The 12548-nt window shown below is 60.6% G+C and overlaps 1 protein-coding gene across 1 annotated transcript; it reads left to right on the forward strand.

Moving 5' to 3' along the window:
- The first annotated feature begins 773 nt into the window (after positions 1-773).
- On the forward strand, positions 774-12268 carry RASD2 (RASD family member 2). The gene is made up of 3 exons (XM_069489805.1): positions 774-1269; positions 5972-6251; positions 9909-12268. Exons 2-3 carry the CDS (start codon positions 5981-5983, stop codon positions 10436-10438), a joined length of 801 nt encoding a protein of 266 aa, XP_069345906.1. The 5' UTR covers positions 774-1269; positions 5972-5980; the 3' UTR covers positions 10439-12268.
- The last annotated feature ends 280 nt before the right edge of the window (positions 12269-12548 follow it).

Raw genomic sequence — 12548 nt, forward strand, 5'->3', positions numbered from 1 at the left:
CGGGTCACCTGCGGCCGGGGCGGCCGTGCGTGTGAGTGCGTGCGCAGACGTCAGCCTCCGAGGCCCGAGCCGCCTTCCGGTCACGGCGCGCGCGCCCGGTGCGCTGGCCGCCCCGCAGCGGCCCCGGCCCCACGCGCCCGGACACGCGGAGCGCAGGCTGCGGCGGGCGCGGGCGGGGCGGGGCGGGGCCGGGCCGCGGGACCCGCCGCCCATTGGCCGGGCGCGGGCGGGGCGGGGCGCCGGGCGAGGGCGGGCGAGCCGGCCCCGGGAGGGCAGACGCGGGCGCGGGCGGCGGGACGGGCTGCTAGCGACGCGGACTGGGACGGAGCGACGCTCGCCCCCGCCGGGCTGAGCCTCTGCCGCAGGGACCGCCATCAGGAACCTGGGGGGACCGGAGACCTCGCCCTGCTGGAGAAAGCGGGGCATTCCGCTGCTAAGCGCGAAGGAGGGAGGAGCCAGGTCCCTGCAGAAAGTTCTCCTCTGGGGACAAGGAACAGGTGAAGTGGGAGGAGGAGCCGGGTTAGGGCCAACTTGGAGCTGCGAAACCTTGGGGCGGCGTTCAAGGCTCCCTCCCACACGCGCGCGGAGCTGAGCGCCCTGCTCCTTCTTCAGCTGCTGGCGTCGCCTCCCGGGGAGAAAGGAGCCGAACCTCCGGCGCGGGGAGAGCTGCAGAGCTGCGGGCAGAGGAGGAGGCCGCCGCCGAGCCGAGCGCGGCAGCCCCTTGCACCACCCGAGCGACCCCCTTGGGGCAGGCAGGGAAAGTAGCAGAGGCGGCCAGGTCAGGTTCGCCCGAGCGGCACACGCACACACTCACGCACCCACAATCACCTCCAAAGGACCCCCCGGAGTATCGAGGGGCCCCTCCTTAATCCCCCGATCCGCCCCTACCGCCCAATCCCCGAACCCCGGAGCCCCAGGCGGGGACCCTCCACTGGACGTCCCCAAGCCTCCGGGCACCTGGCTCAGCAGGAGGCCTCCGGCTCGGGGCAGGGCAGGGCCGGCGGGGGTGAGCCGGACCCCGCCTGCCGCCCGAGCCCCGCCGAGCCCTCGGAGCCCACCGATGGGGCACCGGCTCCGCGTGCCTCCTCGCCTGGCCGCGCCCATCCCGGCACCCCGAGCCACGCAGAGGAAGATCCGGGCGCAGTGACCCGGGAGCCGCCGAAGACTCAGGGAGGCTCCGGGACCGGAGCAGCAGGAGGTAACCCGCACCTCCAGGCGCTTCCAGGCAGCTCTTCTTGCCGTGCCAGAGGCCCAGCCCGCCATTCCCAGGTAGGAGACACCCCAACAGACTTGGGGAGCTGGGTGAAGTGGGGAAGCCGAAGGAAAGGGTAGAGGCTGGGGAAGGAAGGCTCAGTGATGCTTCACACCACCAGACGTAGTTAAATTGAGCACCTACTACATGCCAGGACCACTTTATATACTTAGAGAAAATTGAATTCGTTGAGCACCTACTGTGTATCAGCCTGGGTGCTAGACCCTTATCCCAAGAAGGAAAGATATATTGAACTGCTAGGTTTGGTGCCAGGAGGAGCTTTGTGTTTAAAAGATCTGGAGTAATAGTGCATTTAAATGGGAGGAAACTGACGCTCAGGGAGGAAAAGGCACTTACTTTCAACACTCCCACCCCTCTGGAGCCAGCTGCAGCTGCATTCCTGCCGGGGTGCTGGGGGGGGGGGGCTGTTGGTGGCCTCCCCAGCCCTGGCAAGGACCTCCCCTGAGGAAGGAAGATTAAGCAGCCCCTTTCTTATCCAGAGTTCTTGATCATTATTTTGGTTGGTGCAAAGTGAGTTTCCTGGATGATTCCTTCCCAGGAAGGGTTTCCTGTACTCAGCTGGCTGGAGGGCCCCCCAGGCAGCTCTAGGGGCCTCTCTGTGCCCTCTCCTCCCCTTGCCCCTAACCCCAGGAGGGTGCCAAAGGATGCTGTCCAGGACCACATGGGAGGTGGGAGGCTGGTCAGCTCAGGGGCCCACGATGTCCCCTGGTGTCAGAGAGACAAGGTGGTCTGAGGTTCTCCCAAGACTTCTGCCTGCACTCCAGCCCCACAAACTGCCAAGGGAAAGTGCCACAAAGTAAGGAGCCCAGCATTTGTTCAGGCTTGCTGTGTGCCAGGACCCGGTCTGCCTCTGCACTTCTCACTGAAGCCTCCGGGCACGCTGAGTGGGTTTGTTTCCACCATACCCATTTAACAGAGGAGTAACCTGAGCCCCGGTAGGCCCAGTCGTTTGCCGAAGAAAGATATAGAACTGCGAGGTTTGGTGCTAGCAGCTGGGCTGGTGAGAGGCAGAGCTGGTCTGCCGGAAGCTGGTGCCTGCCGGCTTTGCACCGTTGAGCTGCCAAGGGTGGTGAGGCTGGCTCTGCCAAGCTCTCAGGACTCCCTCAGTGTGGGGCTGGAGGCTGGGGAGGCGGCGTGTGTGTCCACGGAGGCCGGGTGTGCCTTGGCGGAGGGGACGTGGGGGGCACACGGGGAGGACACATCCGTACTCTTGTCCTGCGCTCCCTGCCCACCTGACCCCTCCATCTTGCAGGCAGGCCCTGGGGGAGGGGCTCAAGGTGAATCCACAGGTGCCTGTGCTGGGAGCTGGCTGGCAGGGTTTGGGGAGCATCCTGGGCAGGGAGCCTGCCCCGCTGCCCGCTGCCCGCTGCCCCAGCCCGTGGGGAGAGGGAGGGAGTGAGACTATAATGTGCCTCAGGTCATTCCCTGCCTGACGCCAGCTGAGGCCTCACTGAGTCAGAGGCTGTTTTGAAAAGGACTCAGTTTGGGCTGGGGTGGGTTTTCATGGAGGTGAGAGCACAGGCTTTGGAGCCAAACAGCCCAGTTCTCATTGCAGCCCCGTCAGTCATCTGCTGTGTGAACTGGGGCAAGTGACTTAACCTCTCTGAGCTTCAGGGTCCCAGTCGCCATCAGTCAGGTGGGTTGATGGCGGTCCCCTCCTCACGGGACTGCGGTGCAGTCATTGGCATGACAGGTGCCTGCCAGGAGTGGTTACTGTTCCCCCAGGACAGCTCCACCTCCTCTTCCCCGGGGGACTTTCTGCCTCCCAGCTGCCCCCAGAATGGCCCTGTGGGGGGAACAGCAGTCAGTACTTGCATTAAGGTCCTGCCGTCCCTGTTGAGCCTCCACCTGTCTGGGCCTCCGGGGTCAGACTCTGAAGTCCCCAGGGGCCTTCAACTGTCTGTTGCTCACGGCTGAGGACGGAGAAGCAGAGCCGGTGGCAGGGCAGGGACGCTGTGCCCTCAGGCTGCCCACGGGCCTCCTCTGGGGGAGAAGGGAAGAAGGATGCGGGGGCGGAGGGTGGAGCCCACGGAGGCACTGTCACCTGGCGTCCAGGTGTCTAGGTGTCTCACACAGCCCCACGTGGCTGCGGCCATGTGAAAACTCAATCTTCTCTCAGAGAAAAAAGCCACTATCTTTTTTCTCCTTCTTCACCCCTCTCGGACCCCCTCCCTCTCCCTGCCTCCTCTCTCTGTCTCTCCGACTCCCTGCCTCTCCCTGCCTCCTGTCTCCCACTGTCGGAGCCCATTCAGTCATTGGTATCGGCTCATCTGTAACAGGAGCTCTGGGCTGGAGGCTGGGACAGGGCAGTGACAAACAGACTAACACTGTCCGTGGGGACTGCCAGCTCCTTTCCTCTCCTGTCTAGACAGGTGACCACCAGCAGAGTCAGGCTCCCTGCAGGGAGCCTTGGGGAGGGGGCTGTCACCGGTGGGGCCTCTTTTCCCACCCTGATGGAGGCTGAGGGGGCTCCCTGGTGGCCTGGCAGCCCCTCTGTCCACGGCCACCCGCAGGTGTGCCCTAGGGAGGGTCCTCCTCAGTGCAGCCCCCGGGGAAGCCAGGCAGGTCGGAGCTGAGGGGAGAAGGTCCCAGAGTGGGGCTTTGGGTGAGCCCAAAGGCAGACCATTTGCCATTTGATTCATGCGTGGATCATTTATTGAGCACCTGCTGTGTACTGGCATGACAATCCTGTGAGATAAATACAAAGATGGCTTTAGGCATGACTTGGGTGGGGGATGAGGGGTCTTGGGCTTAGAGTTACCACCCAGACTCCCTTATTAACACGCAGCCTTGAGCTCAGGGCTCTTGTCTGTGCAGTGTACCTCATAGGGAGGTGCTGTGTCATGTAGCACAGGGCAGACTGCCTGGGGCCACATCCCTCCTATGCAGGTTACTGGCTTTGTAACTGGGGGCAAGTAATTTAACCTCTCCATGCCTCAGTTTCCTCATCTGTAAATTGGGGGATACTACTACTTGCTTTCCGGTGGTTATGAAGGGGTGAAGTAGGCTAATATATGTGCAGCACTTAGGACACGCTGGCATTTAGTAACTGCAAAATAATGTCACCTTTGCTGATTTCCATACTTAGCGAGTACTTGACACACAGGGTGGGCTTGGGTAATGGCAGTCCTTGTTGTCACGGCCCCAGGGGGCGGGCAGCGTATGCTGAGCAGGCTGATTGTGTGGTCTCCTTGCAAGTCATTCACTGAGGTCAGCTGGTAGCTTGGAATTGGCCCTGGTGGGAGTGTGTAGCCATGGAAATTGACAAATCAGGGCTTTTAAAAAGGGTCTTTCTGAGAGCTGGTTTATTGTACAGGGGCTGGCAGTTGGGCAGGGTGCGCAGACAGGGACATGTGCCAGAAGGCTCGCACACGGGAGGTCTCTCCACCTCGAGTGGCCATCTCAGACTCTTGCAGCGTCATGGTGGAAAGTTATGAGGTCGGAGAGTGCCTTTGGAGTGAATGGAAGAGATACTTGAGGCAGCTGACTTGGGGCACCTAGCGGGGGGGACTGAATGTCAGCACATACAGCCCTTGGTGTGAATTGAAAAATGAGGCCTCCTCTGAGCAGAAACCCCCTCCTCTGGGATGCAGCCCCAACTTGCCTACTCAGCTGGGTGGCTTGTGCAGTGCTCAACCTGCACAACTTGTGGCAGCCTGCTGAGGGCCAAGGGGAGTGATATTTCTGCAGGCCTGTGTCCATTTGCAGTTCCATGGTTGCAAAGCTCTCCTCTGGAGAGGGGAGGGATTCCTGCTGGGGTGGGAGAATCAAGCCTTCAGAGAGGAGCTGGCATTGGAGCCAGACCCTGAGACACAGGGGTGGGGCATGTTTTGGGGCTGGCATGAGCAGAGCTCAGACTAACTAGGGAGACGGGATCAGGGGCTCTGGGGGCGTGCTGGTGGGTGCTGAGATAGGAAAGGAGGTTGGGCTGGGCTGTGAGTGGCCTTGGGGTGGGCGTGATGGAGCCCGTGGAGGTCTGCTTGTCTCCACTTGAGGTTTAGAGCTTGGATCCACTTCAGCCTCTTTGGCCAAGAGGCTCCCATAGAAGGTTCTGGATTTGCCCCAGAACCATTAACCCTTGGAGTTGTGAGGGAAGCTTGAGTCACTCATGGTGGCTGGATGTGGGACAGTCGTTCCCCTGTCCCAAGTCCTCTAGTCCAGGCTTCTGGGACTCCAGGACTCCTAGGGTCTGGGAGGTGCCAACCTCTGGGCGGGACGTGGAGAGGCTGCTGGTGGCCGTGGCGGGAGGGAGCCCTCACACACAGGACGCAGGAGCAGCCCCGCGGGTCGTCCCCGTGCCATGTCCTAGAATCACAGGCTCCCGGGAGGCCAGGGTTGGTGAGGATGGATGAACCGGGGAAAACGGATCCTCACAATAGTTGCCATTTTTGAGATCTCGCCACATGCCAAGCCTTTCCCAACAGCCCTATGAGTGGGGCTCACTGTATAGATGAGAAAAGTGACTCCCAGAGCGGTGAAGCTGCGTGCCCAAGACCAGTGGTCAGAGGCAGAGTGAGGGTTCACCGCCGGCCGTCCTGCGCTGGGATAAACCCGTGTCGAGGGGATGGAGGTCGAGCGAGTGGGTGGGCGCAGGAGCGAGCGCAGGAAGGAGAGGGCGAGAACGACAAGGCCCTTTAGAGAGAACCTCGTCCGTCCCGAGCGCCTGCTGAGCCCCGCTCCCCTCGCTTTTTCCTGCAGCCCCGAGCCATGATGAAGACCCTGTCCAGCGGGAACTGCACGTTCAGCGTGCCCGCCAAGAACTCCTACCGCATGGTGGTGCTGGGCGCCTCCCGGGTGGGCAAGAGCTCCATCGTCTCTCGTTTCCTCAACGGCCGCTTCGAGGACCAGTACACGCCCACCATCGAGGACTTCCACCGCAAAGTGTACAACATCCGTGGTGACATGTACCAGCTCGACATCCTCGATACCTCCGGCAACCACCCCTTCCCCGCCATGCGCAGGCTCTCCATCCTCACAGGTGAGGCCCGCAGGTGCCGTGCGGGGCGGGGGCTGGGGCAGGGCTGCACAGGGTGTGGGTGCATGTGCTTGGCATTTCGTGCTTTGCAGAGCACTTGTGTAGCCATCGTCTGCAATGGCGCTCACACAGGCCCCTTGCGCTGGGCGGCTCAGAGAGGCATTGCTGCTTTTCAGACTAGTGTTGGAGTCGGGGCCTCCGTTCGCTTCTGTCTGACACTGGATCAGTTACTCGTGACTGCGGGGGCTGCCTTCCCGATCAGGGACTGCCACAAGCGTGCACTGGGGATATTCCTTTTGAGGGAACGGAATGTCCAGGCTGCTGCCTTCCTCCTCTGGGTCCCCAGCAGAGCTCTGGGACCCAAGGTCAGACCACAGGGCTCAGGGTTCCTGACACCCCAGGCTTTCTCCGCCTCTTAGGGAGGTGAGGGCAGGACCCAGGCAGTGGTCAGCCACAGGGAAAAGGGCCTGGTGATAGCAACAGAGACAGTGACGGCCACAGTCACACCTGCCAGGAGCTGTGGGCCCGGCCCCCTGTATTTATATAATCCTCACAACTAACCTGGGAGATAGATATTTGCTTCCATTTTACAAGTGGGGAAACTGAGGCCCAGAGAGGCCAGTAACTTGCTCCAGGAGGTAACACAGCTGGTCGGTGGCAGTCTGGCTCCTGTGCCTTACCAGGAAGGGACCCCATAGCCTCTCAGCCCCGTCAGGAGCCTGGGACAGCCAGAGAGATTGTGGGGATTAAGGGGCACGTAGAGACGTGGGCTGTTGCTTCGGGCAGGTCAGCGCGTAGGGAAGAGGGCAGGCCCAGAGACCTGTGTGCCTGGGTCTGGGTTCTGGTTCTGCTGCTTCCTGGTTTTGTACCTTGGACCAAGTGACTATTGCATTGTGCTTCAGTTTTCTCATCTGCAAAATGGGCATTACATCAACACCCATCTCAAAGGTCATTGTGAGAGTTAAATGAGTTAATATATGTGCAGTGCTTGGTGAGCAGATAATAAGTGCACAATAAATATTGGTCTTACCTTGAGTCAGCATTTGCAGTGTGCCTGCCACGGGCTGCACAGGCAGTGACAGGGATAGAAGTGAGCAAGTAACTCTCAAGTAACCCCCCCAAATCAAGACACTTCTAGGCCAGGAAATCCATGCCATGCCCAGCCTGAGCGCCCTGGGCAGGCGGCTTCCTCTTCCAGGCTGTCCTCACTGCCCGTCTGACCCAGATAGCACCCCACCCCCACCCTCACACCGTATTTTGGAGAAAGAGTGTGTAGATAGAACAGCCCTGGGTCAACCTGGGTTCGAATCCTGACTCCACCACTTGGTGACTTCGATGAGTGACCACAGGCACATTTAACCCATCTGAGTCAGCCTCCCTGGCCACACAGCAGGCAGAACCTCACTCCCCCAGCATGGCTGTGAGGTCAGCCTCGGGGAGGGGACTGAGACTAGTGGCAGAGGGAGGGAGAGAGAGGAGAGGGAGCACGTGCATGGTTTCCACATTCATTTTCGATTACACAAATAACACACGAACACCCTGCTGCAAACATGCCGGGTTAGGCTAATACCCATTTGACCCCCGTCCGCAGTCCCAGGGCCTTGCCTCTCCCCAGGGGTGGCCACCCCGGCAGTTTGGCGTGGACTCCTCTGGGCCCCTCCGAGCGCATTGGCATTCGTCTCTGCGTCCCCGCAGTGGGGAGTATTTTTGTCTGTCTCTTTTACGTGCGTGCAGCATTCTGAGCATGTCGTCTCCGCTTGCCGTTTTCACGCACCAGCCCGTGCCTCATTTTCCAACCTGGTCTGCCGCGCAGGAAACTCTGAGAGCCATTAATTCCACTGGTGGCTCTTCTTCCAGCAGCCGGGGGGCCGGGCTCTGAAGCTTGGCTTCGCAGTCTAGCATTTGAATATGTCAAGGCCACCGAATCCTCAGGGGCCCGGGATTAGCCTGACGGGATGGCATTTGGCAGCCCAGGGAGGATGGCTGCCAGGCTGACGCCGCCTTGCGAGTGGAGACAGCCACACCGCGGCTCGCTGCAGCCCGCCCGTCCATTCCGCCAGGCCTGGGGAACACCCGCTGTGTGCCGGGCCCAGCAGACGGGACGAGTGGGTGACGGCCTCCTCCCCCGCTCCAGAGCTCACCGGTTGGAGCTCACTCTCTGCCAGAACACGGTTCTGAGTGTGGCACGTGCCCTTGCAGGTGGGGTGCACAGCCTGCTCTGGGCCCCGGGGAAGCAGGCGGCCGTCCTGCCAGGAGCTGACGCTGCTTGTCCGTCCTCCTGAGAACTTGGGTCTCTTGCTGACTCCTCTAGGCCTCAGTTTCCCCATCTGTGAAGCAGGGATCTTGTGTCTACACCACAGGATTGTTAAGAGTTTAAGCAAAAGTGAGGAAGGTGCTTCGAGAATGCGATTGTGATCCTTGGGGTAAGATCTGGAAATGGGGATGGAGGTGCCAGTGTAGACAGCGCCCCCGGCCCCCGCCCCGCCTTCCCCACGCCAGTCCCCGTGTCGGACTCAGCACCCGGCCTGAGTGCGCAGTGAGTGGCGGAGGGGAGAGCGTGGGCCTCAGCAGCCAACGTTCACTTATTCACCGCTTGACTTATTCAAGAAACAGAGAGTACCTACTGCGTGCCGGGCGTGGGCTAGCTGACGGCCACATGGGATTGAAGTCTCAGCCTAGCCACATTTAAGCTGTGTGATCTTGGGCAGGTTGTTTGCCCTCTCTGAGCCTCAGTTTACTCACCTGGAACACGAAAGTAATAAAATCTCCCCGGCAGAGGTGTTGGGAGAGTCCAGGCAATGACAGGCCCGGAGCGCATGAGCGAGGCCTGCCTCTCTGCACGTCCTCATTCTCATTGTTGACACCCAGGGTGCTAAACACGTGCCACACTCCATCCCTTATCTCATAAACCCTCAAATAATCCCGCAAGGCAGCGTTTTACCTGCACAGGACGGAGGGAGAAATAGGTTTAGAGAGCTTGCATGACCTCAAGGTGACATGGCTGGTAAGTGGTCTCGAACTCCTGTCCTCAGGTGATCCTCTTGCCTCGGCCTCCTGAGTAGCTGGGACTGCAGGTGTGTTCCACGACATCCAACTAATTTTTCTGTTTTTCGTAGAGACGGAGTCTCACTGCTGCTCAGGCTGGTCTCAAACTCCTGAGCTCAAGCAATCCTCCTGCCTCGGCCTCCCAGAGTGCTAGGATTACAGGCCTGAGCCACCGCGCCTGGCCCTGTGGCTGGGAAGTGGAAGAGGCAGGACGCAAAGCATGCTTTGAGCAAGTCAGGCGGGACCCTGCTTTCAGGGAAATACACTTGTCATTATCCTGATACATCCACTCGAGTCACCCAGCCCTCTCTCCAGCCCTGCAAGGACATGTGAAATGAGTTAGCTGTATTTGAACCAGGCGGTGCCACGTATTAGCTGTGTGACCTTGGACAGGGGATTCAACCTCTCTGAGCCTCAGTTTGCTGCCTTGGAAAATGGGGAGGATAAGAGCGGCCACCCCACAGTGTTGCCGTGAGGGTCAAGTCAGTTACGCCCGGTGACAGGCCCAGTGTGCCAGTGAATGTCAGCTGTTAGGACTGACAGTCTGTGGCAGAGAGGGGGAGTGGGGTCCGAGCCAGCCCGTGAGCTCACCAGCCTGCGGCTCTCTCCCCGCAGGCGACGTCTTCATCCTGGTGTTCAGCCTGGATAACCGGGAGTCCTTCGACGAGGTCAAGCGCCTGCAGAAGCAGATCCTGGAGGTCAAGTCCTGCCTAAAGAACAAGACCAAGGAGGCAGCGGAGCTGCCCATGGTCATCTGCGGCAACAAGAACGACCACGGGGAGCTCTGCCGCCAGGTGCCCACCACCGAGGCCGAGCTGCTGGTGTCAGGGGACGAGAACTGCGCCTACTTCGAGGTGTCGGCCAAGAAGAACACCAACGTGGATGAGATGTTCTACGTGCTCTTCAGCATGGCCAAGCTGCCGCACGAGATGAGCCCCGCGCTGCACCGCAAGATCTCCGTGCAGTACGGTGACGCCTTCCACCCCAGGCCCTTCTGCATGCGCCGCATCAAGGAGGCCGACGCCTACGGCATGGTCTCGCCCTTCGCCCGCCGCCCCAGCGTCAACAGTGACCTCAAGTACATCAAGGCCAAGGTCCTCCGGGAGGGCCAGGCCCGAGAGAGGGACAAATGCACCATCCAGTGAGCGGGGACGCTGGGGCGGGGCTTGGGCAGTGCCTTAAGGGAGGTGGCCCCAGATGCCCCCTGCCCACATCCCCCCGACAAGGCCCCAGTGGCAGAATTGTTCAAGGACCTTTGGCACAGACGGAGGCCCCCGGGCGCTCACCTCTGTACGTTCACCGCCTTCTCACCACTTCCCTCCGAGTCCTCTTGGCCATGGTTTCAGCTCCTCGGTGGGACCACGCATCCCTGTAGGATGGGAGACAAGTTTGGGAGACGTCAGTGGTTACGCAGAGGCGCAACGCGGAGCCTTCCTGCCCTTGGGTTGGAAGAAACGCTGATGTCAGAGAGACCAGGGTTCCTGCATCCAGCGGAGCCTCCTGGGACAGGTCGCAGGATGAAAACAACACCCGGGAGCCGGACGGGAGAGGTCTCTGCTCTCGTGGGAGACCCAGCTTGGTCTGGGTGGCAGCTGGGGAACCCCCCTCCCAATCCTGCAACTCCTGCCCTCTGGCGCAGCCGTGTCTACTCCGCTCCCCTGCACATGCACACGCGGGTCGGCCCCGCCCCTGGCATGGGGCTCGTTTGAAGGGGTGTGGCCATGTACTTAGACCACGCCCATCTCTTGACCTCCATCCTCAGCCTCCTCTCCCGGGTCCCTCCCTTGATGCTGTGCTCCGTTGTTGCAGCCGTTGTCATGCCGTGGGTAGCAGTAGACACGGGAATCGTCGCACTGTACAAGCCTAGTCACCCCTCCTGGGCCTGCCTCTGCCGGGGACACCTCCTTCCCCACTCCCAGACGGGGCTCCCTCGGCCTGTCTGCAGCTAGACACTGACCTCCGTGCTGAGCTCCACAGTTTACAGACACTTGCACAAGCGTGGGGCGGGCAGGCCAGGGCGGCTTCTCCTTCATCCTCCCATTTCACGGAGGAGACGGCTGAGATTCGGGGGAAAGTGACGTGCCCCAGGCCCCACCCCTGTGCCCTAGCTAGTTCAGGACAGAGCTCTGCTTAAAACTAGGCCATCTTCTCCTGTGCTTGTTCCTCAGGCGTTTATTGAGCACCTACTGGGTGCTGGGTCCACTGTGTGCTAGGAAACAGAGGGTCCCCAGCCCTGGCCTCTGCCCCACCACCTTCGGCACTCGCAGTGGTTGGCAGGAGCAGCGGGGGGCCAGAGCTGAGCTGGGAGAGATCTGGCAGAAAGCTCCGAGGGGGTCTTTTCCTTGTGCCCGGGGTTGGGCTGTGCCGGATACCGCCGTGGACTCAGGCGTGGTAGGCTTTGAACCTGTAAACCAAAGGCCCGTGTCACAGCTCTTAACAAATATATTTTGTATTTTAATCTCCCTAAAAATATTGACGTGTAGGGCCAGAGGGAACGTTAGTGATCATCTAGTGAGTCTCTCTGAGGCCCAGAGAGGGTAAGTAACTTGCCCCAGGCCACACAGCATGTCTGTGAGTGGCAGGAGCAGACTGGCCCTGGGCGTTCGGTGCGCTCCACGGTGTGCCCCTCTTCTGATGGTGTCTAACCCCTACCCTCCCCCTAGGTCAGCTGTGAGGGTTCCTATAGACACTGTGTACATCGTGCCCATGTATATACATGTACACGTATGTGGACACACAGATGTACACATGCCCCGGCCCAGCTCTGCATACCTACACCTGCACCCAGCCCTGGCCCCTGTCTGTGTCTGTGCTCAAAGCAGCAGCTCCGACCCTCCCTCCGTCCCCCCGACCCCCGCTGGGCCCTCTGAGCAGCCCAGACCAGGTACCTTGGCCACGCGGGTGTGTGGCTGGCCTCACCGAGTCACAGCCCCTGCTCTGGATCTCCGTGTGCGCTATCAATTAAAATGGGTTTGTTACGAAGCCGTGTCCTTGACCACGTGTATTTTCTGCACTTCCAAGAGGAAGTGTGCCTCGCCCCCAGCCCCTCTCCAGGGTTAAATATGAGGGGGAGGGATAGAACCCCGAGATGGGAGGTCGTGTCCTCCCTCAGCCCCGGCCCCTCTGGGCCCTCTGGGGTGTGTGTCCTGAGTCGTCCTCGTCCCTCTGGAGGAGAGGCCCTGTGTGGACCATTAGCTCCTGGAGGCTCCGTGTGTCAGTTCCTGCAGTTTCCTGGAGAACACTGGTTTTGCCCCC

The sequence above is a fragment of the Eulemur rufifrons genome, chromosome 16, assembly GCF_041146395.1.
Source record: "Eulemur rufifrons isolate Redbay chromosome 16, OSU_ERuf_1, whole genome shotgun sequence".
Classification (NCBI taxonomy): domain Eukaryota; kingdom Metazoa; phylum Chordata; class Mammalia; order Primates; family Lemuridae; genus Eulemur; species Eulemur rufifrons.